At 41.2% G+C, this 26,923-nt stretch overlaps 1 protein-coding gene across 1 annotated transcript in view; it reads right to left on the reverse strand.

Moving 5' to 3' along the window:
- Window positions 1-1,964: 1,964 nt before the first annotated feature.
- LOC307239676 (rho GTPase-activating protein 26-like) overlaps window positions 1,965-26,923 on the reverse strand; it is a 116,012-nt gene continuing 91,053 nt past the window's right edge. Inside the window, exons 18-24 of the mRNA XM_080013189.1 lie at window positions 22,532-22,691; window positions 19,862-20,006; window positions 18,826-19,006; window positions 6,825-6,860; window positions 6,428-6,538; window positions 5,815-5,906; window positions 1,965-3,052 (exon numbers count right to left, since the gene is read on the reverse strand). Of these exons, the coding sequence (XP_079869315.1) occupies window positions 2,964-3,052; window positions 5,815-5,906; window positions 6,428-6,538; window positions 6,825-6,860; window positions 18,826-19,006; window positions 19,862-20,006; window positions 22,532-22,691 (814 nt within the window). The 3' untranslated portion in view covers window positions 1,965-2,963. The remainder of the gene's footprint in view (window positions 3,053-5,814; window positions 5,907-6,427; window positions 6,539-6,824; window positions 6,861-18,825; window positions 19,007-19,861; window positions 20,007-22,531; window positions 22,692-26,923) is intronic.

A 26,923-nucleotide genomic window follows, 5' to 3' on the forward strand; every position in this document is an offset into this window, starting at 1 on the left:
GGTGGAATTAGGAACTATCTATCCTGAGTGTGTGAGACGGGGGTTAGCTCATTGCTCACTGGTTGGGCTTGTTAGCCCAACCAATGAGCAACAGGTATGCCACAGGTATGCCAGCCACCCTGACCCAATCTTCAACTTAAACACAACATAGAAATAAAGAAAACTTAGACTCCACACTTTGGCTGTTCAACGTGCTCTTTAATTTGTACAACCATGCTAAATTCATTGTCATCTGAGAGAGTATGTCAGGCTGGAAAAAGACCTAAATGATACAAAAATGCAGGCAAATGAGTCGCTAAGGAATTAAGTTAGTATGCTAAACAAAAATTAAAATATAAAATTTCATACTTTAAAAAAAAATATACCTTATCAAATGCTGTGTATTTATTTACAATGTCAATAATACACTCATTGCAAAAAAAGGAACAACCTACAGTCCAAGATTGTGCCTTTTTCAGAAAGCTTTATAAATAACAGTATAATAACAAAGTAGTCTAGTTTCACATTTAAAAAGAATGTTCATTTCTTCCATTCCATATGAATGTTAAGATAACAAATGCTTAAAAAAAACCGAAAAAAAAACGTTCTCAATGGTAATTAAGTTCAAAGGTAACAAAAACACAGGATATGAGGACGTTCACAAGAGCCCTGAATAAAAATCATTTAAAAACATGGAGTGCACTGTTCACATTTGACGAGTGCCTGTCAATCCCTCTCTATTACAAAAAAAAGAAAAAAAGGAACATATTAATTCTGGTAATATATATATATATATATTGGGGTTTTTTCCCTCCTCCATCAAACCCAATTACTCCTCTTTCCTCTATTTAAAAGTTCTCATTTTACTCACCATATCACCGGTAAATAGTGTGTCACTTTTAAATAATTGTAATACATAGATAATGACTTTGCGAGTGATCATTAAATCACCAACGCTACCGTGATTCATTTAAAGCTGTTTCCTCGGGAACCAGGTCCATTGAACTCCCATTTTACTCCTATTGAACTCCCACTGCACTCTCATTTAACTCCCATTTAATTCCCATTGAACTCCCACTGAGCTCCCAACTAAGTCAATGGCTTGAATGAAAAAAAAACAGCAGTTCTAGGTGGACGTTTTTTTTTTTTTTTTTATAAAACTCCCTCAAATAATACAAAGCTCATATATGATGAGATAAGGCGCAATTTTGTTTAATTATTTTGGTCATATGTTTATTAATTCAAAGACAATATATACGTATTTGCGTTTTTTTTTCCTTTTCCTTTCGTGATTCCTGCTGAAAAAGTCACTAAATGCGAATATCAATTTATCGTCTGGAAACCTCCCTGGGTCTGATTTGTGTAGAGATTGAAACAATTTTTTTTTAATAGAGCTTCATTCACAGTGTTTAAATTTCATCTCAGCTTTGATTATTTCTGAGAATCGCGCTCACCAACACACCAAAATAAATTATCCAAGCTCTTGGAAAAACTAAAAAAAAAGCTTCCATCCCCTTATTGTAAAACTAGTCCTAATGTATTTATTTATTAAGTGATTTATTTCAGTTTATGTCCATTGCTGTGGGAATTCGAAAACAAAAAGTTGACAGTGCATTTATAAAAAAATATATATAATAAAAACAAAAACCCTCACTGTCAAAACCTCAGCTGCCCTCTCTCTAGTTCTCTTGCTCTCTCACTCTCTCTCTCTCACACACACACCCAAACATTCCAGGTTTATGACCACATCGTCCTGTCCAATAACAGCTGAGTGTGTGTGTGTGTTTGTATGTGTGTGTGTGTGTGTTTGTCATTTTCCAGTGCAACTTCAAGTGGCCCGCCATGCTGTTACTGCGTTTTTAGTTTGTTATACAATACATACATATACAGTGTGTGTGTGTGAGTGTGTGTGTGTGTGTGTGTATATATATATATATATATATATATATATATATATATATATATATACTTTTTTGTGTGTTTAATTCCAGTCCCCTCCAGTAAGTCCAAACCTATGATTTCAAACTTGGGACTCGTTCCAGACGCTAATGTTAAATCAATCCAATCCATGTGTGGCTCTATTAAGATATACAAGGACCATCATAAAATACACAATATATAAGGCCTTGTATATTGTATCGAATGGGTTGATGTAATTAATGAAGGGCACATGTGGAACTTTCTAAAAAGGCTTAATGTAGTAGCTTAGTGAGGTAAAAAATACCTTTAATGTCATTGAAATTCTTTCAGAATTTGCGCATAAAAAGTTGTAGGGCGCCATGGGTACTACCCACAAGCCAATATTGCACAAAAACATTTCTGAAATTTACCAGAAAATGTAGGTCACGTGAACTAGATATGAGCCAAATCAGAGGGGTAGAGGAGATTGGGAACTATTTTCATTGATATATGAATTTAATTAAAAATGTTCTTATAGTTGGTACTTGACTATATTTTTCAACTTTGAGCAATTTTTTAAACTATATCATCTTTAAGCTTTTTAATTCACGTCATAGTATCAACACTGTGTTTTTTTGTTTAGTTTTGTATTTCGATTTTAGGTTATGTAGCCACACTGAACTGACATTAAACTCTGAGCTTGATATGCCACCAAAATCTGGACTTCGTTCAATTATTTTCCAATTATTTCCTGATTTTGATATACCCCTGAAATGTATTTTAACATTCATCGTGACATCTCATGATGCACTGATCACGTCTGGTTCCATGTATGGATTTTCTAATTTGAATTTGAGCTAATTTAGCCTTTTGGCCCATTTTCCACAATTCATAAAAAAAAAATCTATTTGATATCAATTTCCTTCATCCTCTCATCACTGATAGTACATGTGCTGCCCTACAACTGGAAGAAAAAAAACTTTTCATTTTTTTTCATTCACGTTAAAGCCATTTCACATCAAGCCTTCCAGTCTGTCCCCTTCTATCTCATCTTTGTTTTGTTCGGCGCTCTTTCCACTCTGGGTTCAGACAAACTCCACGTAGTTCTCTGGGATCAGACCCATCCTGCCATCCAGACTCCCCTCCAACCAGCCCGGCTCCCTGGAAGGATGGACTGAGGAGAGAGAGAGAGAGAGAGAGAGAGAGAGAGAGAGAGAGAAATGAGGTGGAGGGAGGTGGAAATATGAGACATCTGCCAACAACCTTTCACATGTGAATAATCCCGTGGCGACACCACTCCCCTGTTAACTACTAAAAATGTCGCAAACATTTAGAAATGTGATTACTATTATATTCTACTAGTAGTGATGCTAGACTCACAAACGATTTGTTCCTAGCGAAAAAAATCATTTAAATAACTTGGGCGGGCAAGCCAGTCAACTCACAAACTGAAAATATATGCTGAGGACTGATGTAAAGTTCAAGGAAAAACAGGACAATGCATTTGGCATAATTCATATTGATTTCACCAAATACATACATGAGTTTTGTGAGAATTATATTCACTCAGAGCCAAACCGACTCTCGGTCATTGTTCACACCAAGTCCTCCTTCACTCAACGTGTGTTACACCAACTGAACCAAATGAAAAATGAGACGAAAATGTTAACAACTCGTTTTACTGCCTTGCAATTTTGATCTTGTAACACAAGTGGAGTTTGAAATGTATTCATGGCACACCTAGCACAGTGGCTGAAGAACACTGTGCTAGGAAGCCATCAAAGCAACTACACTGTAAAGGTAATGATATTAATGACATGATCCTATCATAATATCATAACTATTCATTTAAATATTCCCTTTCAGTGTCACATTAAACTGCTAAATGAGCCTCAGAGGAATAAAACGGATGTAAAGACACTTAGACAGCGCTAAACAAGGCCAATACCAATATGGCTCTCTTTTATTTTCCTGCATTTACTATATGGAAATCCCCTGAGCAAGGACATGAATGAAACCAATACGTCACAGGCTTATATTTTAACTGAATAATTCTAAGAAATAATTCAAAATACTGAAAGGTTCATTTATTTTAAAGATGGGCGAACGTGGGTTTTTGATTCAAGAGCAGATATAAGTATAAACTGTATATATAAGTAGGTATACAGCATAAGCAGGGGTGCACATAGCTTTTTTGGTCTAGTTACCAGGAGAGGTTGTTTGGTACTCACCCTTTACACGGCAAAAAAATAAATAAAAATGATATATATATATGTAGTATATATACACACAGAAATCAAGATACACCAAGATAACTGCTAGGTGTCAAATTATTATTGGTAGTAAGCTTTTTTATTTTATATTGTAGAATACTGAATATTTGCTCCTTTTTTCCTAATTGTGATTCTAATATGATAATAACATTTTGTGAAAGTTCGGCAATATCATTTTCCCGGATGTCCCATTGCGAGTATACCCTAAGTACAGTGATCCATAAATGCAAGACAATTCAAAGGATTAGTAAACAAACAATTGTATTTTCATGGAAATATTTGCTTTCATGTCTGCATGTTTGACTGAAAGTATACTTTAAGTATGTTCATTTCAGTATGTTGATAATTTTATCAACATACTGTACTGTATTTCATTAAATCAGGGTAGACCAAGTGGATTAAAATAAAAATCACTGACATTCATTTTGATTCACTTTGGAATTTGTTCTGCAGCCGCATGGAACTTAGTGACGCAAGTCTGGCGAACGAAACAAATCTTTAAATTTTTCAGTAGTCTGGATGCACTCTGGGATGCGTTACCAACTGAATCAAATCAAACAACTCTTTTTACTCAGTAAGTTGTCAAGAACCGACTCTCAAAAAAAAGTCGAAACCTTTCATCACGAGCGGAACTTGTGCACTACAAGCAACAAAATACCAGAGCAGACGCTCTGCTGTGGTCACAGCGGTAGATACGCAGTCAAACCTATTTGGCATTTGTCAGGAGATAAGCAAATAGTTTTATATTTTTTTGTAATCACTGTTTTGGTATTCAATGTGCGAAACAGTTTCCATCGCGCATTTCTGATTTTGGTCACGCGATTGCACCTATGCACCAGTTATGTGCACCCCTGTATATAAATAAGTATAGACTGTATAGTGATGCAGTTAAGCACAACAACTGGGCCTTTAGTAATAAAAGCTTCATATTTCGTAGGTTTATATGTTGTGAAAAGCAGGGGGGCATGGGGAGAGCCGGTGAGACCCCCATGTGGATTGGGGCCTGGCAGCAGGCCTGGGCCTGTGGCTGGCACCTGCAGCCTGGGTTCTGCGCCTGTGCCTGGGTTCTGTGCCTGGGTTCTGTGCCTGGGTTCTGTGCCTGGGTTCTGTGCCTGGGTTCTGTGCCTGGGTTCTGTGCCTGGGTTCTGTGCCTGCGTCTTGTGCCTGCACTTGGGGGTTGGTTGTATGTGTGTGCCTCAGGGGTGCGGGGCCTCCTCGTGCTCCCTGGGACTGGGTTATGCTTCTCGGGGCCGGGCGTGGGGGTTGCTCCGTGGGCTTCCAGCCTCTCTGGGGTCAGGGGGGTCTTCTGTCGCTGCAGCGCTATGCCACTGTGGGCCTCAGGGGTGGCTTCGAAGCCCTTTCCACTCCTTGGAGGTGCCACAACATAATACCGACCTTAGACACCAGAACCAATTGGGATAAGTGAGAACTTGAACTGCACTTGCAGACTAACTCTGTCATAGATGCAATGGCATACAAATACTCTGTGTTGTATGCCCAGCATGCTGACAGCACAGGTTAGAAAAAAAACAAAAGTAAAGATGAGGGACGGTCACAGGGTATTGCTTTAGATAGTTCTTTTCTGATGGAAAACTTTAATAAAAAACACTTTATAAAGAATATTACAGTGAAATGAATCTTCACCCTTAAAAGATGGACTCACCGTTCTCAAAGAGGGTCCCGGCGATGAAGGACAGCTCTGAGTTGTGTTCGGCCTTGCAGGCGTACAGCGCTCGAGCCTTTCTCCCTGTGATGCTAGGAGGGCAGAGAGACATGGGATGGATGGGAATAATGGAAATCAGCTCTTGTGTTGCAAGATCAAAATTGCAAGGCTACACTAATATATCGTTTCCAGCCAGATTAGCAGCTCTGTTAGAACATGTTTCACTCTGAAAGTGAGAACTATTAGTAGTGATAAAAGGTTCAGCTTTTTTGTGAGATTTGGTTCAACAGGAGTCTCTCAGTATGTGTAAAGTGTAGAGAGTCGTTCAATTTTAATTTAAAAGAGTGGTTCGCTATAAACAAATTGTTTGTGAGTCAGGCCTCACTATTAGTAGGACATAATTAAAGGCACAGTTCTATGTGTTTCTGACATTTAAAGTGATTAACACGATCGTGGTATAGTGCCGAAACATTGTAAAAAGTGTGCTGTGGCAGAAAAAAGGCTGATAAACACTTGTTTTATAGTAATGCTTTCCACTAGGGGTCTTTCTATAAAGAACATCCAGTTCACGTTTTGCCACCAAAATAAATAAAGGTCACTCAGTGGGGTCTACCTGACGGGGGAGGAGTCGCTGGAGGCGGAGGAGGTCGGCTGAGGGCTGGACGGAGCCGAGAACATCGGCCACGAGGGGGAACGGGGCGACGAGGGGCTCGGAGAGGCAGCACTGGAAAACACAGACACAGACACACACACAGACACACACAGACACAGACACACACACACACACACACACACACACACACACACACACACACACACACACACACACACACACACACACACACACACACACACACACACACACACACACACACACACACACACACACACACACACAGTCACTAATCAGTCACACATCACTTGGATCAAATAGGTGCAGAGCTTCAGAAAGTGGTGCCGAGGTGAAGGGGGTGAAGGAGTAAAGGGGGTGAAAGGGGTGACGTTCTCACCTGCTCGGGATGCTGGAGCGATTCTTTGGGTTCAACCTAAAATCAGAACAAAATGAAAATGAAAGCCAGCGGAGGAGGTTTTATTGTTAAGAGCTAATTTTTATTTTTATCCACTGACTGATCACATTCGTCTGCTACACAGCAGGTGCGTAGTGATGTCGGACCTCACCAGGTTGACAGGGAAGCACGGTGTTAAGATCTCCGCTGCTTCCCTGTGTTCCATAGAGGAGTGTGCACTGGCCTTGGTGCAGGTTGTGACACATTTCTCTTAATGCCATGTCGCTCAAAGTGTAGTTAAAAATGTATGTGATTGTTTCAGCTAATGCAGACCTGCCAACCTTGGGGAAGTATTCTGAGTACCACAATAGTGTAACAGGGAGTCTCTGTGGTATTTGTTACTGCAGCTAAATGACACCATCAGTCATTCACACCGTACTACTTACCACGGCTAAGAAAATATAGTAATTTATCTAATTCAGATATATATCCCTTGAAATGCATCACCTCGTAAAGTTACCGAACATGATTACCGACTAGATTTCTGATCTGCTGTACGTCAACGACAAATACATCCCGTGATCTGATCACCCTCACGTGATATACCAGCTGCACATACAAACTACCACTGCAATTTTCAGTTACCACAATAGTGAGATCGCCGATTTAGACACTGTTTATTATTGTTTATTATTCACTGTGGAACAATAATAGAACATGAAACTGTCCCTGAGTTCCAATAAAATAGAATATAACATGGAACAGTCAGTGATTTTCACTGAGTAAAAGTGAATATGTGATGGTCACAAAGTTTCAGTATAATGTACAACCTGTAACTCTCACTGAGTTTTAGTAGGACCCAAAATATAACTAACATGGAAATGTCCAGTTCAAACTTCAAATGAAAGTCTCTTTCACCTTAAGTGCAAATTTACATTTATATTATATTTATATGGTACTTTGCAAATAAATTGCAACCATTACAAAAAAATTAACAACTGAAATAAATGGCCGACTCTTCTCGCTTTCGTTCATTGGAAGTCCTCCTTCCAATGAAGGAGGACTTCCAGTGAACGAAAAAATATAAAAATACCTTCGGTGCGTTAAACCAAGTGAATCAAATCAAATTTTACTGAGTGACTCGTCAGGATGAAGTCTCAAAAAAAGAGTGAAACTTTTCATCAAGAGTGGAGCTCCGCTGTGACAGCGTATAAATGCAGTTTGCACCACTTAGGAATATTGTCAGGTGATAAATAATATATCTAATCTTCTATATCTAATCTCTTTGTTTACCTTAAAGTACCGCCAAGCAACAGATATTTTCTTTCTTTGGCTCTTTTTTTTGAATGTCAACTACACAACTACGTTATATCACGCTGGTATCGAGTTTGAGTATAGGAGCACTTTAACAAGTACGAGTACATAAGCACATTATCGGGCGTGTAAAATCGACTGGCACGGAATCTGAAAATTGATCGGCCGTTGAAAACCAAGCATTTCCGGTCATGGTCGATCGATCGGTGCATCTCAAGTTTTATATGTAAACATTACTGTCACATTTTTGTGCTTTATTATAACTCTACCACTTCCCATTGTACATCACAATGCAGCGTTACACCTCGGTGGATAATAAAGTACCGCTCAGTGCGCTGAGTATCAGTGGACGTTGAGTGAGAGGAGGGGGAGGACTTACAGAACGACAGGTCGTAGCATCTGGTCCAATTCAAGCGATGTAGATTAAATACCCAATAAATATATGGTATTGTTTTCCGTAATTAAAATAAACAATTATTTATATATTTATATATATATATATATATATATATAAAATATTTTTTAAATCATTATTTTTTTTTTTAGTTAGTAGTTTCAGCTGGCAGTTTCGTACCTGCGTATTTTGACTAAGAATTGCGTAGTTGGTACACAAAATGCGTGCAGGCTGGCAGGTCTGATAATGGATTGGATTATACTTTTTTCCCCCGATATTCGACCGATACCAATACTGACTTGATCGGATCGAACCCTAACCCCCATCATCCACATGATGTAGAAGAAAATGTGATTCATCAGACCAGGCCACCTTCTTCCATTGGTCCATGGTCCAGTTCTGCTGCTCACATGCCCATTGTAGCCGCTTTCGGTGGTGGACAGGGGTCAGCATGGGAACTGTGACCGGTCTGCGGCTACAAAGCCCGATACGTCGCAAGTTGCTAAGCACTGTGTGTTCTGACACCTTCTATCACAGCCAGCATTAACTTTTTCAGCAATTTGTGCTAAAGTAGCTCTTCTGTGGGATCGGACCAGATGCTCAGATCCCTACACCTGCCCATTTTTCCTGCTTCCAACACATCAACTTCAACAACTGACGGTGCCCCGCGCTGAGCACACTCTGCTACATGTATGGGTACTCGGCGCTCACGCCGGGTGGGGCATCTGGTCGGCTGCGGTGGGGTGGGCCTCGCCCTTACGCAAGGCGTGGGTGGGCATGGGAGTCCTGCTGGCTTGCCTGCGGGGCGGGTGGTTTGGGTGGGGTGTCGGTCTGTCGCCCTGGGGCCGGGATCCGGGCCTGCGGTTTGTGCCTGGCGCCCGCAGCCCGGGTTCTTTACCTGCGGCTGCATCTTGCGCCTGCACCTAGTGATTGGTTGTATGTGTGCTCCCCTGGGGCGCGGGATCTCCTCGTGCTCCCTGGGACTGGGTAATGCTCCTCGAGTCTGGGCGTGAGGGTTGCTCCACGGCCCTCTGGCTTCTCTGGGGGTCTTCTGTGGCCGCAGGGCAGGGTGCTTGGGGCTTTCCTGCAGCTATGGGGTGTCTACAAGGCTGCGGAGTTCGGGGGCCTCGGGGCTCTTTCCACTGCTTGGAGGCACCACGACATAATACCGACCTTCTACACCAGTACCAATGGGGATAAGTCATGTACACTCACTGGTGGACACATCTCTCTCACACACACACAAACACACACACACACACACACACACACACACACACACACACACACACACACACACACACACACACACACACACACACACACACACACACACACACACACACACACACACACACACACACACACACACAGGTTAAAAAAATAATAATAATAAAAAAATAAAAAAATAAACTTCAAGAAGTGACTGTTCACTTGCTGCCAATATATCCCACCCCTTGACAAGTGCTATTGAAACAAGATGAACAATGTTATTCACTTCAATTGTCAGTGTTTTTTATATATACTACAGGTGAACTTAATTTGATCTTCTCTAAACTTTTGAATGCACATGTCCAACTGTTCAATGTTTCAGTACTTTTTGCACAACTTGCTGTTCTCTCACAAGGAGCTGAACGACAAAATTCACAACAGGTGTTTGATCCATGAATCGAGCAATACATTTCCTGGTTCAATTAGAATTGGTATTTAAACAGTCCTCTTCATCATGCTGTTCACATTTTGACATCATGAGACCAAGACGACACCTAACAACTGATCAACAGGACCTCGCCATTGTGTGGCTTCAAACAGGATGTTCTCAGAGGGAAGTGGCCACTGAGCTTAGAGTGTCACAGAGTGTCATCAGCAGGTTGCAACAGAGATACAGAGAGACTGGAAGAGTCACAGAAAGGCATAGAAGTGGACGTCCTTTGGCCACATCCCACACTGATGACCGCTTCATTGTGGACAGTGCCCTGCGGAACCGGATGATGATGCCACTCAACTCCATTTAAGGGAGGTGAGAGGCACCCAAGTGTCACATCAGACCATTCAAAACCGTTTACATCAGCGTGGTCTGCGTGCTAGACGACCTGCAAGGGTACCTGACCACACCACCAGGCACAGGCATCATTGTCTTGCATGGGCCAGGGAGCATTTACGCTGGACGAGGGACCAGTGGCCTCAGTGCTGTTCTCTGATGAAAGTCGATTCACGTTGAGCAGAAATGATGCCGCCAACGATGTTGGAGACGTCAAGGAGAGCGCTATGCATCAGCCACTGTTGTCACCAGACGAGCCTTTGGTGGTGGTGGTGTTACAGTGTGGGCAGGTGTGTCTAGTCAATACAGAACTGCCCTACACTTTGTGAATGGTACAGTGACAAGCCCATACTACCTGAATTACATCATTAATCCAGTCATTGTGCCCCTGCATGAACAACACAGGCCTCATTTCATCTTCATGGACGACAATGCTCCAGCTCATCGAGGTCATATCATTAGGGAACGGCTGCTGGAGACTGGGGTACCTCAAATGGAGTGGCCTGCACTTTCTCCAGACCTGATCAGCTGAGTCGACGTGCAGAGGCTCGTAACTCTGTGCCCCAGAGCCTCATTGACCTAAGGGCCGCCCTTCAAGAAGAGTGGGGGGCCAGGCCTCAGCAGACAATAAATCGACTTGTGCACAGCATGAGACGTAGTTGTCAAGCTGTAATTGATGCTCAAGGGCACATGACAAGTTATTGACATTGAAATTTTTTGTTGTGGTAAACCCACCACTGTTTTGGCTTTTTTTTCAATAAATTGTTTGAGGTGAGGAAATCACCATTGCGTGCTTCTACTTAAATGCCCTACTTTCATGATATAATATCACTGTAGCGTAAACTTTTTACATTTTCCATAAATTTCACCCGAAAGCCAAATATCCCTAACGTTTTGTGAGTATTGTATATATATATACACACACTGTATATATATTGTTCATATACTTTTTTACCATCTTTTTTATTTTTGGACATTAGAATTTGTGAATATAGACCCAGGACTCGTGAATCAATATCTACAGTAAAAAAATCAAAAATCAATCTATCACTATTACCCAAATGATTTTGTCCTGACAGATTCCATATCAGTGAGGATTTACTGTGTGTGCATGTGTGTGTGTGTGTGTGTGTGTGTGTGTGTGTGTCTGTCTGTCTGTCTGTCTTTGTGTGGGAGTCCAAACTCTAAGCTTTTTGGGAGAAGGCCTGTAGTCATCTACACAGGCATAAGCTTAAATTTCCCCCCGTCTAATTCTCTTATCTTGTTATCTATGATTTTCCTCTTTTCCATTTTCTTTCATCAATCCATGCATCCATCCATCCCATTATTCTAATGCTACAGAGCTTCCCTCTAAAGTAGTGGAACTGCTTTCTGCCATGCACCAATCACAACTGCATTGTGTTGATTTCAGTTTAGTTTAGAAAAATAATCACTGAAGGAGGTTGTGGTAGATTTAGTGGATTTAGAACATATTGGAACTGAAATAACTATCGACCCCGTGCACGCGGAGCGGGTTACGCCATGGGAATTTTCACTCATTTTACACACATCAGCTCTTTACTACTGGACATAACAGAGAAAGTGTTGCCATGGCAACAGAGATACATCCCCTTTATATCAAGGTCTTGTACCGCGCCACTGTGTGTTATGAAATAGCTTTTTTTCTGAACCAGAAAATCTCCTGTCGATCACGGATACATGCCAAGACGAATGTGTAGAAACATGAACATAAACATTTGTTTATTCTGATGTGTAACGTTATTGCTGGTGAAGTTGCTCTTGATCGTGAAGGTTTTGGAACATTTTTGGAAGTAGAACATTGTTGTTTTATAGAATGTAAAATGAGTGGACGCTGTTCTCTGTAAGGTATCTCATACAATATATCTATGTACAAATACATCGATACTCTTAATTTACTGTATACCCCCAGCCATTTTAAGAGATCCTGTGCATAGAATTGCTTTTTTATATTCTGAATATTTTTTGTAATATTTTTTGGCTTTTGTTGTTTACTAATTTAGCTGTTCATTTGTATAATTGGCTATTTTTATTTCTTTGTTTGGCTATTTCTTAGTATATGTGGCTATTTTGGTTTATTATTTGGCTCTTTATTTGTATATTTGACTATTTTAGTTTTACTATTCGGTTATTTATTTTTATTTGGTTATTTTATTTGGTTATATTTGTTGTTTTATTTGGCAGGTTCTTTGTATATTTGGAAAGAAAATAACTATTGCTTTGTACATTTGGCTATTTTCTCTTCATTATTTAGTTAAGAAAATAAATGTCTTTAATTTAATGTCATTATTTCATAATCTTTCAGACAGTTGAGGATTTTTTTATTTTTTTATTGTTAAGGCCAAATAAACTGATTCTGATTCTGAGGTACATGTGTATCAAATTAGCTTACTGGAGGAAAACAAAATTTAAGTGATACATATTAAAATAATTGTATTTTCCATATCATGCTCTATTCTCTATAAAACAGGGCCCTTGTACACTACTAAGTTAACAGCTGTGCAGCGGCCATGTTGGGAGGGACCTGAGGAAGACCTTTTATTCGATGCCTGGGGGCCAGTTGGAACAAGTGGGATCTTAGGGATTGTGGAGAAATGAGGAAGGAAAATAAGAATAAACGGATGGAACACATCTATGAAGAGCGTTGTAAATCTGCTCTGCATCACATGTCGCCTGTAGCCGTACCGATGGAATCTACACAGCGAGTAAAACAGCTGTGATTAGACGTGGTGTTGAAAAGCTCAAGGACAACTTCACAATCCACTTGAAAAATATTGTATCCCTCACTCCAATCTCAAATCAAAAGGATTTTAGAGTTCCAGCCCCATCCATTACTTTACCTAGGTTTTGCTTTTTCTTCTTACACTGTTTTGGTTTCATTCTTTTCTCTGTGTCTCTCCTGTAAGCCCCTGACTACTTGTGAAGCACTATGGAACTGTTTTTTTTCTGTTATATGAATAAGGATTTACTTACTTACTTACTAACTTACTTAAAATGTGTTTATTCCGCCAAAGTAAATTTTCATATATACAATTTATATATACATATATATAATTTATATAATAATATCTCAGAAATGTACAAAATAAGACAAATAAGATAAATTATTACTGAGTACTTACTAAGTTATGACAATCTATGGTGTGATAACAGTAAAATGACACTGTAGGATTAGGAACTGAAGCATAAACTAAAGAATAGAAAAAAAAAAGAAAAGTATGAGTGGGAGGAGAGAGCGATAAAGAAAAATATTTCTATGAAAGGTTCTTAAATGAATGTTCTGCTGATGAGGTTTTTTTTTTTCCTTTTTATTTTATTTTCTTTCGCCTGGAGTGGATTTCATGGCCTCATATTTCAGTTTTACTACTCTCACTATTTGTTCCATCTTCCACTTGTCACGCTGAGGAGTGGGGGGAGGAGATAACACACCATGGTCCGCCGAGAGAAAGAAGGGAAAGAAAAGAAAGAGATTATTTTTCACCTTTGCCGTTCGACCTATGACCTTGGGCTCCTGGTCCAAAGGATAAGTATGTTTAAATGAAGTCACTGGGGCAAAGTTCACACGACCATTCCTTATTCTCTCAACGGTTTTACTGTTTCTATTTTTTGTTTGTGTAGTTTTTTTTTTTTTTACTGTCCATTGTTTATTTTAGGAATGTCCTCAGAGCCAAAGTTATTTGTTTTAAAGCCCTGGGCTGGTCTCCAAGAAAACAAATAGATATATGTGTCATTCATCAGCACCAAAAACTTCAGTCTCTAAATTTTCAGTCTCTCTCTCTCTTTGGAGAACACTGTCTATTATGTGTGTGTGTGTGTGTGTGTGTGTGTGTGTGTGTAAACCACAGTGTGAAGTCCTTTGACGCCATCAAGGGTCAAGGGTCATCAGAGGGCTTCAACCCTGACTGGAGGCCGATTCTTTTAGAACAAACAAGGCTTCACTCGACACCTTACACTTTCTTGTCGCGCCCCCACCCTACACCGCGTCTCAGCCTCGTACAGCATTCTCACCCTTTGAAGGAAAATCTACAGCTGTACAAAAAAACCTTCAGACGAGTCTCCTCCCATATTATGACGTCATGGCCACCACTACTGACCTAGAACCATGTTGCCATATACTCTGCATGTGTCGTCGACTTCCATGGCGCTATAGACCAGTGTTTTTAACCACTGTAATGGAGTGCAGTAGCCTGCAATGCGTGACATGGAAATGTTTCATATTCCATTTAAAAAAACAAAGAATGTAAATTCGCTGTTGTGTTGCAAAATAAAAATTGCTGCACAAATTAATCTACTTTATCAGTTCCAACCAGAATGGCAGCTCTGTGTTCTTCAGAACAAGTTTCACTCTAAGAGTGAGGACTCGTAGAGATGATAGGTTCGACTCTTTTTTGAGATTTGGTTCTTGACGAGTCACTTAGTAAAAGAGTCGCTTGATTTTCCGACTCTTAGTTGGTTTGATTCAGTCAGTGTAACGCACAGCAGGCGAGGGAGGACTTCTGGTGAACGAGAGTCAGAAGAGTCATTTGGCTATCAGTTGGCACAAGAATATTAATTTCTGTCAAAATGATTTACTCTTTGCATTACAGCAAAATAAATAAGTCATATTCAATATGAATTGTACCAAATGCCTCAACCTTTTTTGCCTTGGCCTTTAATTTAGCCCTCAGTAATTATTTAAAGTTTTTAAATTGAAGATCTCATCTGATGGACGGAATTCGATTTTTTAAGATCTCTTTTTTGATGACTCGCAACTCCCGAGTCGTTTAAAAGATTTGTTTGCTACAAACGAAACGTTTGTGAGTCTTGCATCACTACTATTTGGCCAAAATAATAAGCACAGTTATACATGTTTTTGGCATTTGTAGTGGTTAACTTCATAGTGGTGTGCTGTGGGAATATTTTATTGTAAAAAGCATGCTGTGGAAGTAAAAGGTTGGAAAACACTGATCTAAACGCCCTTTTGTTTCACACAAAGATCGATGTACAACAACTACAGTTCAATGGGTAATTGTACGTTTTTGCTGTTTTATATGTAATCGTGGCATAGTATGGTAAAGCTGCCCTCTGTTCATCTAGCGATCCTTCCCTGATTTTTCCTGCTGGTGTTTAGAGTTTAGAATTGTCCTAATTTATTGTGGTTACTAACAGTCAGTGATGCAAGACTGGCGAACAATTTGTTCATAGCAAACAAATCTTTTCAATGACTCGGGACTCTGGAGTCAACTCTGGCAAAGGAGTAAATCTTCGACTCACAAACTGATTAACATTTTTCGTTCTTCCAAAATAAACAATTTTGACAGAGTAAAATGATTCTTGGGAGAATTTAATTTGCAACACAAAACCAAACCGAAAATTTAATGAAGAAAATCGACTGACCCAGTTCGAAGACAAGTTAATTCATTATTTATCTTCACTCAAAGACATTTTTTTTTCCTGTTATTGCTTCATTAGAAAAATGGCTTACAAATGACTCTAGAGAAATCTTTAAATGACCAAATTACAATTTGGTTCGCTACATAAGAGAGACTAGATCTGGAGGAGGAGTATCTCTCTTTATTCATGGTGACTATGAATTTTAAATTTGGGATGATCTCTCTAAAGTCAAATAGAGTTGAGGGCGAATATGTTGTTTTTAGCTCTCTGGTGTCTCTTGTGTAAAAATGTTATTGTTGGTGTAATTTATCACCTACTGACCCTATCATCAAAGATTTTAAGAGTTTGAAAAGTTTGTCCATACATGCTTGCCAGTATTTCATGGGATGATATTTATGAGGAAAATAATGCTGATTTTGCATATGAAAATTTTATGAAACTTATTTGATTTGGGCTTAATAAATGTTTTCTGATTGACGATCCTACCAAGAAATACAGTGAAAGACTAAAATAAGCCTTGGTTTACAGTTAATTTACTGAAGCTGTCGAGGAAAAATAAGTGTGCAAAAATTGCCTAAAAAATCCTACTCCTCTTACCCATGGTGTTTATAAATCCTATAGAAATAAATAAATCCATTCCATTCGATTGTCAAAAAAAATAAAAATAAAAAAATGTAAGAGGTGTTCAAAAGATATTAAAACCACGTAGAAAGTAAAAAAGAGAAAAGACTACCTTACTGGGTGGTAAAATTTTTCTAAACAATCCATTTGACAGAGCTCAAAAATGTTATGACTTTATTGTTGATACTGGTTATTAATAAATGAAAGAAAAGTCTGCTTGTCCTGGTAAAATCCTTGTTTGGATTTTATTCCAGGGAATTTTCCAAATATCTCTTCTTTTCAGCCCCTAATATCCAACAAATAAGTGACATAGTTGATGAACTAAAAACATCCTGAGCTGGTCATGACAATATTTCTACATTCCTTGTCAAACAGGTGAAACGGTCAATAATTGCAGCCACTTGCTCACATCATTTCTTTATCTTTGAAACCGGGTGTTGTTGCAGAAGATTTTAAAAGTTGCCAAGGTTATTCCTCTGTTTGAAGCAGCTGATCCATGTTGTTTTAATAACTATAGACCCATATCTTTTTTTCCATGTTTTTCAAAAACATTAGAAAATAAAATTATACAAAAGGATTATTTTTCCATCTAGATTCTAATTCAGTTCTTTACAAACACCAGTAAGGTTTCTGGAAAAATCACTCCACTTATATCGTTCTGCTTCACCTGATGGTTACAGTTACTTCTGCACTTGAAAATAATGAATTAACTTGTATTTTCACAGACTTTTCAACATTTTTTCGATACATCATATTTTATTGGAAAAGTTGTATAAATATGGTTTTGATGATACTACGCACAAATTAAGCATTAATACAGTTTGTGTGTGTTAAGGGCTGCTATTCCAACAAAAGCGAGACTACTCTGAGGGGTTGCGCAGGGGTCCATTCTTGGACCATTATTATTTTCTTTATCATTTTCAATGGTAAAAAATCATACTAAGGATGTATCGAAAATTACTATTGAGTCTGTGTGTAGTTGTCTCAAGTGTCAACTACAAGATATGTGGGAAAAATTGTTGATGAGAGTTTGAGTTGGAGAGAACAAACTGACTGGAATGGCAGAAAAATAAATACATCTTTTGGTATCATAAGGAGGGTTCGTCGTCGTGTCACCACATATTGTGTCCTTAGTCTTCATTACAGTCTAATTTATCCCTATCTTTCATATTGTAATATAGTTTGACGAGTCACTTATAATATGTGTTTTTATTTATGAGATACATTCAAGTGAAGGGACTATTCCTGAGCAGGAGCAGCGGCAAATTCACAGGTCATCAGTCTTCAGATCGTCATCCTCCTAAATTTCTCAGTTGCACAGGTGAATTTTCGATAAGATTTAGGGGAACCAAATTATGGAATGGCTTTTCCTACCTGGCAAAAAACTGTTCCTCTCTAAAAATGTTACAAAGGTGCTTAAAAGACCATTTAACTGCAATTTAACTGCTTTTCCCCATTCATTGGTGTCCATGTATCCATGTTATTTGTTTCACTAATACTGACATGTATGATCATTACTTTTGCTCAGAAGTCAATAAAGGTCTATACACCTACTGTATATCCATCATGAACGCACGCACACACACTCACTCATATTTTTTACTTTTATCATGATATTATCAGTGTTTGTTATTATGTAAATTTTGTGATGATTAGCTTGCCATCACTGTTATTGTATGTAGTCATAGTATTTTCTGTATGTTAATTTTGCGTTCTCTATAACATTGTGAAGTTTTAACATTATTTAGGAGGGGGCTTCAAATAAGCCCAGTGGGTTTTCTGTCTCTCCCTGCACTGTATATCATTTGTTATCTTCATAATTTTTGTGTGTTTTTAAAATTGTGCAAAAATAAAACTAAACTAAAACTAAGCTACATACTGAGTAACTAATTACGGAATCTCAAAAATACCACCTTTCATCAATACTAATAGTTCTCAGTTTCAATGGGAAACTTAAGCATGTTCAGATGAACATAGAGCTACTATTCTGGCTGGAACTGATAAATTCGACAAATTAGTACAGCCTTGCAATTTTGACATTGCAACACAAGAGCTAGTTTCCATTATTTATGTATTTCAAGTGGAATTCAAAACATTTTCATGCCACACCTCTCATGAGTCAGCGGCTGAGGAACACTTGTCTACACAGACACTCCAAACCACGTTGCGTCCAGGGTTTCATTTGGGCTTTGGCCTGCTCTAATGCTATTACTGAATGGGTAAACACGTCTCATTGGACTCACAGGGAGTTGGGCCTGCTGTGCCGGCTCTCGGGCTCCCCATCGGTGCTGGTCAGGCTGTGACGGGGCGTCCGGCCCTGGCTGCCGCCGCTGCTGCTGCTGCTGCTGCTGCTGTTACAGTTTGCTGTGGAGGAGAGCGGAGGCTGCACCTCGGAGCAGTTCACCACGCTGTTCCTCTTCTCACCTAGAGCGAATATATATGTATATATATCACATTGTATATAATATCATTACTGTCATATAAAAGGGATTTTTATTTGTCGTAATATGGTGATATAGTTAAATGTTGTCTGTAAGGCTGCATTACAGTAAAACAATACAGGTTTCTGTCTTTCATGGACTGTTTTTATGTTCTAGCTGCCTCTACCAGTCTGGTTATAATATCCACATTACTAATGAGGTTTCAGGAATAAATATTTATTTATTTATTTATCTAAACATAAAACATAAAACGCAGAGCACAACGGTATAAAACAACGTCTAAACCTTGGTGTAGACATAGACGTAGACGACACCATACACAACCTTACAAGTGGTTGTGTATGGTGTGTAAATACATTTTACTGTGTTTAAATATCTCATTAAAGCACCAACAATCATCTACCAAATATTGTCATATCACTGATGTCAAGTTTTCAGTCCAAAAAAAAAATTAGGGACTGTAGTTTGAGCTAAAAAATTTCAATATTTGATATTCTCCCAGAGTTTGGTTCATCTAATGGGTGTCATGAACATAGTAAATACTGTATTTAGTTTTACAGATTTCTGTTGTCCGAATGGTGAACATTCCTTGCTTGACAGGAAAGCACAAACAAGAAAAAGTTAAACTATTAAATAATTGAGAAATGATTAAAAACCAAGCAAAGCAAAACAAACTAGTTTAGCTTTGGTCTATCTACATTTATTTATTTATTTATTTATTTGGTTTAAAGCTCATTTGTCTGATGATGGATTTCCTTGATACTCTCTTGATACCTGTGTACACTAAGATGAATGTGTGTGCATCGTTATGTGTGTGTGTGTGTGTGTGTGTGTCCACCTTTCAGGGAGTGTGTGGGCGTGTGGAACAGCGTGAGCGGCCTCTCGCTGCAGGAAGGAGCCTTGCTCTCCATGCTACTCCGCCGGGCCAGATGGAGGCTCAAGTTCGGCGGCCCGGCCCTGGAACTGGGCACATCTTTAAATATCTGCACGGACACAGAAAGAGAGAGAGAGAGAGAGAGAGAGAGAGAGAGAGAGATACGTACATTACTATCATATCTTATATTTTATCTTATCTTATATATTATCATATCATAGATTATATTTTTTATTCATTTTTTAATATATTTGTTATTTCATTATTTAAATATATGTATTTATATTTGTTATTATTAGGCTTATTTCTCACGATGTGCTTTGGTAATACTGTAGGTGTTGGCTGTAGGTGAGGGCTTGCGGGATGGGCGGGGTGCAGGCTATGTGGGTGGGGATGCGGCGGGCAGCTGCCATTTGCCTGTCACACCCCTGCCCAAGCGTGCTCTCATCTGTCCCAAACTTTAATCCCACTCACATTAGCTTAGAACACATACACTGGCACACCAATCCTACTCCGAAGAACACTCCATCGGACCAGGGCCTGCGGGACAGGAGGGGTGCAAGTGATCCCGGTTTGACTTGCCTGAAGGACTCACACCCCCAACCCCGCAATTTTAACTGCAGTTACCAACAGCACACATTGAGCACTGGGGTTTTTTTTTCTGTTTTTTTTCCGGGGTGGCCGGTCGCTGGCGGGTCGGTGTGGGGGCGTGGTTGGCCGGGGGGCGGTCGGGTGGGCCCCCCCTCCCTGCCTGGCTGGAGTCCTGACGGCTTGCGCCTGGTGGCTTGGGATGTGCTGTGACTTGGCGGGGCTGCGGAGAGCACCGCCGGGTGCCTTCCGGGGCCCTTGGGGGGACTGCTTGTTGTTGTGGGTGTGGGTTGGGGTGTGGGGGGCGGCTGTTTGCCATTTGCTTCTGCGGTGGGGCTTCTCTGCGGCGGGCGCCCCGGGTGCTGGGGATGGCGGAGGGCCTGTATACCTGGTGGCCTGCCAGCATCGCTGGGGGGGGGGTATAACATCGAGGTGCCCCGTGCTGAACACTTGCTGCTACATATATGGTCACTTGGTGGGCCGGCGTCCCCCGTTGTGCGGGGGGGAGCGTGGGTGTGGGGGTCCTGCCGGCCCGCCTGTGGGGTGGCCGGCTCGGGCGGGGTGTCGGTCTGTCACCGTGGTGCCGTGATCCGGGCCCGCGGTTCGTGCCTTGCGTGCGTGGCCCGGGTTCTGTGCCGGGGTTGGTTGTATGTATGCTCCTGGGACTTGGTCATGCTCCTCGGGCTGACCGTGGGAGTTGCTCCATGGCCCTCTGGCTTGTCTGGGGGCAGTGGAGCACACACACACACACGCACACCTGCTTGGAGTGCACCTCCGCAACCTGGGGTGCTTTCCTCTCCTTTCCTCCCTCATTTACTGCCATAACTTTGACAGAAAGAGGCCACGTGACCAGTTGTAGTTCCAGTTTTCCTGAACCTAATTTAGTTTTTCAATAGTTGTTGTCATTCAATGTTAATGTTTTTGTGTAAATGTTGTTTGTTTCTATGTTTATTTGTCTCACCGTGGTGATTCTCCCCCTCTTGGAGTAGTGATCAGTTGTTTATAGACCCAAACATGGTAAATAGTTCTCCAAAGAGGGGGGTTGGGGGTGGCTCTCCATAACCATAGCATGCTGACAGACAAAATAATACCGACCTTATACACCAGAAACAATTGGGATAAGTCATTTACACTCACCGGTGGACACCTAACACACACACGCGCACACACACACACACACACACACACACACACACACACACACACACACACACACACACACACACACACACACACACACACACACACACACACACACACACACACACACACACACACACAACACACATACATACAAAACTGTGCTCTTGTCATTCTACAGGTCATCCACAGGACAGAGTTATTGCAGCAGTTCTTGATGATTAAAGAATTAATAAAGAGTTGCATTGCAGGTTGAGAACTTGAACTCCACTTGCAGACTAACTCTGTGGATTCAAATACTCTGTGTTGTATGCCCAGCATGCTGACAGCACAGGTTAAAAAAAGGTAATACTGTAGGTGTTATGGTGTTAACTTATAGTGTAACTTAAGTGAGTGAAATAAGTAAATGTGGAAATCAGTATGAAATAACAATATAATAAATAATTATTTGTTCACTGCTTCAACTACATTTTTACCACGTTTTTTTTCAGTTTAGTCATCTTTGTTGTTTTGAAATCTGTGAGAAGCACATGTGTTGCACAAGTCATACTGGTATAATAATTTCATTTTAGAACATTTATTTAAATTATCTGCAAACACAAAAGTAAAATGCAGACTTTCCCAGTTCAGTTAATATTTAAAACCTGAAGTGAGATCCATTCCTGTGAGCAGTGATGCAGGAGGTGGTCGGAATTTGGAAATAAATAAACACAGATGTTAAACAACTTAAATATAAAACCTAAATTTGATATAACCACTGCTGAGCGTGTTAGTTCCACGCTCAGCAGTGGATCTGGGGCATATTCATGAAAACCTCTCATAAATACTGTATTTATGTATCCTTTCTAGTCCTTGTGTGTATGTGTGTGTGTGTGTGTGTGTGTGTGTGTGTGTGTGTGTGTATACCTTTTCGTGGTTCTCTATGAGGATCTCTACCACAATGTTCTGGAACTTGATGTCCATGATGGCCGCCACCGTCTCTTCCTGCGGCCTCAGCAGCGTGGGTCCGAACACCACGCCCAGGTTGGCCACAGTCATCAGGTTGTGCTGGTGGTGCTTGGCCACGCTGGCAGGGAAGGAAGGGGTAACCGGGAGGGCAGTAAGGGGTTAACGGGAAATTAATGATGATGAGAACATATCAAACCCATATATCTCTCAAAACTGTCTGTTAGGGAAGGTAATGTCATTTAACAAAATAAGAATCTTCTTTAAATTACCAAACAGTTCTGTCTACTAAACAGACAGAACTGTTTAGTAGACAGAACGGCTCCTAGAACTGTGACAAATTCTTCCATAATCACCCTGAACTAATGAGCAATGCCGGGATCAGACTACACAATATTTTTGTCTATCATGATGGTCACCATGCCAGATTAGGCGATCTTGCTTGTAAACTGTATTTTTCTTCTGGTGGATTTGTATGTTGGCCATCAAAGCTCCACCCATTAAAGAGGCTTGAGTCTTTTGAAGTGTAAGATGTTTATTAAGCTCTCCACAATTAAATCATCTTGATCTTTTCATGGTTAAGGTTCATGGGCGCATGAAGTGGTCAGGAGAAAGTGGAAGAAAACGCGGATCTAAAAACCTCCGCAAAGCGTCTTCCAACGGGGGGTGGAGGTTCTAAAAGTATAAAATAAAATAATGAAAGAGACCATCCTACATATACAATCCAGAAGTATACAGGACAACCTCATCTTTTCTCGGATCCCAGAGAACAACACCCAGTCCCCAGAAAACATGGTGAAAGATTTCCTCCACACCGCCCTGAAACTCCCCATGGACACCAGTGAAGCAGATCACGTTCCATCGGGTTCACCGACTGGGACACCGCGTAGGACCATCCCTGCTCCATCATTGCCAAGTTTGAACACTTCAAGCACAAGGAGCTTGTTAAACAGACAGTCCCTTCCCTAACAGACAGTTTCGGGGATGGTAGCTCAGGCGGTAGAGCTGGTTGCTCTACCGCCTAGGTTGCTGGTTCGATCCCAGGCTCCTTCTGCTAGCATGCTGTAGTGTCCTTGAGCAAGACACTTAACCCCTAATTGCTCCTGATGGCTGCGTCCGTCGGTGATTGAACAATTGTAAGTCGCTTTGGATAAAAGCGTCTGCTAAATTAAATGTAATGTAATGTAATGTAATTAAAAGCAAAGGATGGGAGCTGAAAGGAACCATGCTGGGTATGAACGATCAACTCCCCCGGGAGATCAACGACCGACGGAAGGTGCTGTACCCCATCCTGAAGGAAAACCGGCAGAAGGGTAAACGCGTATTGATGGTTGTTGGTAAACTATATATAGACGGTCTGTGATTTCGATGTAAGGGGGATGGATCCGGGCCTGCGGTCCAGGTCCTGTGATTTCGGCTGCTTGGGGGTGGGTTGTACGTGTACACCCCTGGGGTGCGGGGTCTCCTCGTGCTCCCTGGGTCTGGATTATACTCCCCGGGGCCGGGGAGTCTTCTGTGGCCGCAGGGCAGGGTGCTCGGGGCTTTCCTGCAGCCATATGGTGTCTATGCGGCTGCCCTGCTGCCCTTTCTGCTGCTTGGAGGCGCCACAAAATAATACCGACCTTATACACCAGAAACAATTGGGATAAGTCATTTACACTCACCGGTGGACACCTAACACACACACCCGCGCACACACACACACACACACATACATACACACACACACACACACACACACACATACAGGCGGTTCAATCACACACACATCCAGGTTGCATTCCTCTCATTTCCTCCCTCATTTACTGCCATAACTATGACACCTGATTAACTCTGTTTTTCATTACATGTTGTCATTCAATGTTTAAGTTTCCGTATAAATGTTTGGTGCTGTGTTTAATTGTCTCACCCATGGTGAATCTCCCCCTCTTGGAGTAGTGATTAGTTGTTTATAGTCCCAAACATGGTAAAAGGGAGATTGGTGGTGGTTCTATATAACCAAAAACTGTGCTCTTGTCATCTTATAGGTCATCTACAGGACAGAGTTATTGCAGCAGTTCTTGAGGATTTAAGAATTAATAAAGAGTTGCATTTAAGGTTGAGAACTTGAACTCCAGTTGCAGACTAACTCTGTCCTAAATGCAATGGCATACAAATACTCTCATGTATGCCCAGCATGCTGACAGCACAGAAAAAAAAAAAGAAAAAAAGAAAGAAGGAGACAGCGTGAAAGAAGTCTTTAAGGAGGGCAGTCTGTCAGGTGCATGAGAGCAGTGCAGCAGTAGTTTTAATAGTGAGTGCAACACCTGAGTCTACTCACTTGATTAGTGGCTAGGTCAAGCATTCTTGGTATAGCTCCATCTGGTGGAGGAGTAGTTTGCAGACCCGCACAAGGAGAATGTGAATGATTGTAAATTCTTCTCGGCTTATCCTAAGACAGAGGAGGTAATGGTACTTTGCGGTCCACTGGCCTGGTATAAGTTTTGTCCTAAATCCTTATGTCTCCTGCTCTGATACAGTCATCCAGACTTAGGAGTAGTTTGACAACCTTACCACTTGGCCAGTGGGCTTTTGGCAGTTGAGGATCTATCAAGAGGATGACAGTATTCATCTCTCGATCCTCTACAGGCTTCTGCCATTTGTGGCATGACTATAATATTGGCAGATAGTCACGGATAAAATGAATCCAGAACTGGTCTGCCAGGACCTGGCTATGGTGCCACCTTCGCTGCCCCATGGACTCAGGGGCATAAGCTACCTTCGGTAAGGAGCTGTCACGCTGCTCCATCAGAAGTATGTTTGGAGTAACTGGATCCATATAAGTCACATCTGATTAAGTGTATCCCAGTGGTTTGGCATTGAGGATGCCCTCCACCTCAATGACAACGGTATTTAAGACATCCTCTGGAACCTTTTGACTGCCAACAGCAATTTGAAGGGCATTCTTCACTGACCGTATCTCTCTCTCCCATACACCTCCAAAATAGGGAGAATTTGGTGGATTGAACCTAAAGGCGAACTGATATTTACTGAGTTTGTCCTCAAAGTCTGGCTCCAATATTTGAAATGCATCTTGTAACACCCTGTTGGCTCCCCGGAAATTGGTTGCCTCTGTCTGCTAGAGGATTTGTTGGCCTGCCTTGGCAGGCGATGAAACTCTGAAGAGCGAGCAGAAAGGCATCCGAATCCATGGAGTTTAGTTAGTTTAGTTTAGTTCAGTTCCATGTGAACTGCATGTGCCGGGGCAGGTAAGTGAGTTGCATGCTTGACAGTGGTTAGGGTGAAGAAGGTGAGAGCTAGTCGTTCAGTGGGGCCCTGCTGGACTAAGACCATAGGCCTCTCAGACTAAGTGTCAGGGGGTTGCCTCAGGAAGCAAGGCTAATTACTCCACCGGTTGGGCCTGGAGAGGTCAGAGAGGGTTTTACCTCTTGTGACATCATCAGCAAGATTGTTGATAGAATCTGTCCAGGACTTGGGGTTGGTTAGCTCTTGAATCTCTGAAACTCTTCTCCATACAAACACCTTGAAACGACATGATTCTGATTAGATCCACTCCAGAACGATTGTAGAATCTGTCCACAAGGTGATATATCAGAGGTTAATAGTTAACTTGTTCTGCAGGAGTAGGGCCAGTTGAGCCCTTGCCAGTCCTCCACACAGCTCCAGTCGTGGTACTGATTGTTGCCTTTTGGGTGCAACTCTTGATCCGGCCATTACGAACATTGTGTGACTCTCACGGTCGTGTTCAATAAGCAGACAGGTAACGGCTCCGTACACCCGCTCAGATGCATCACAGAAGAGGTGGAATTCTTGAGCTGTGATCAAGGCGCAGTGCTCACCTACTGGTGTGTAGCAGCAATAGAAATTGTTTGGAGAAGGAGTAATGCAGCCTCCCAGGCCTCCGATGCTTCACGGAGATCTGCTGGCAGGTCTGGGTCATCCCAATCTCTCCACACTCTAGTTTTGTACGGTGTGACGAATCCTAGCGGATCGTACTGCCTAGCAAGTACTTGATAGATCCTTCTCATCGTCAAGGGGGACTTGGTCCTGTGGTTCATACCAGTAGCTCAGGTAATCAGAGGAGCAATTCCACTTGAGTCTTAAGGTAGACTCTACTGGATCGGTACAATTCTGTGCCAGCCAGAGATCAACACTGCTTGACTGGGCCTCTGAGGGTAAGTGGGCTACAACTGGCCGATGGTTGCTTGCCCATTGATGTACTTCAAAGCCTCCTGAAACCAACAGCTCTCTTGTTTTGTCCATAAGCAATTTGGCTTTGTGGTTGCTGGAAGTGCTGGTAAGACAAGGCAAAGATAGTACAGCAGGGGCTGTTGACAGGTCCGAAAGGCAATA

The sequence above is a fragment of the Zeus faber genome, assembly GCF_960531495.2.
Source record: "Zeus faber genome assembly, chromosome: 14".
NCBI classification, from domain to species: Eukaryota; Metazoa; Chordata; class Actinopteri; order Zeiformes; family Zeidae; genus Zeus; species Zeus faber.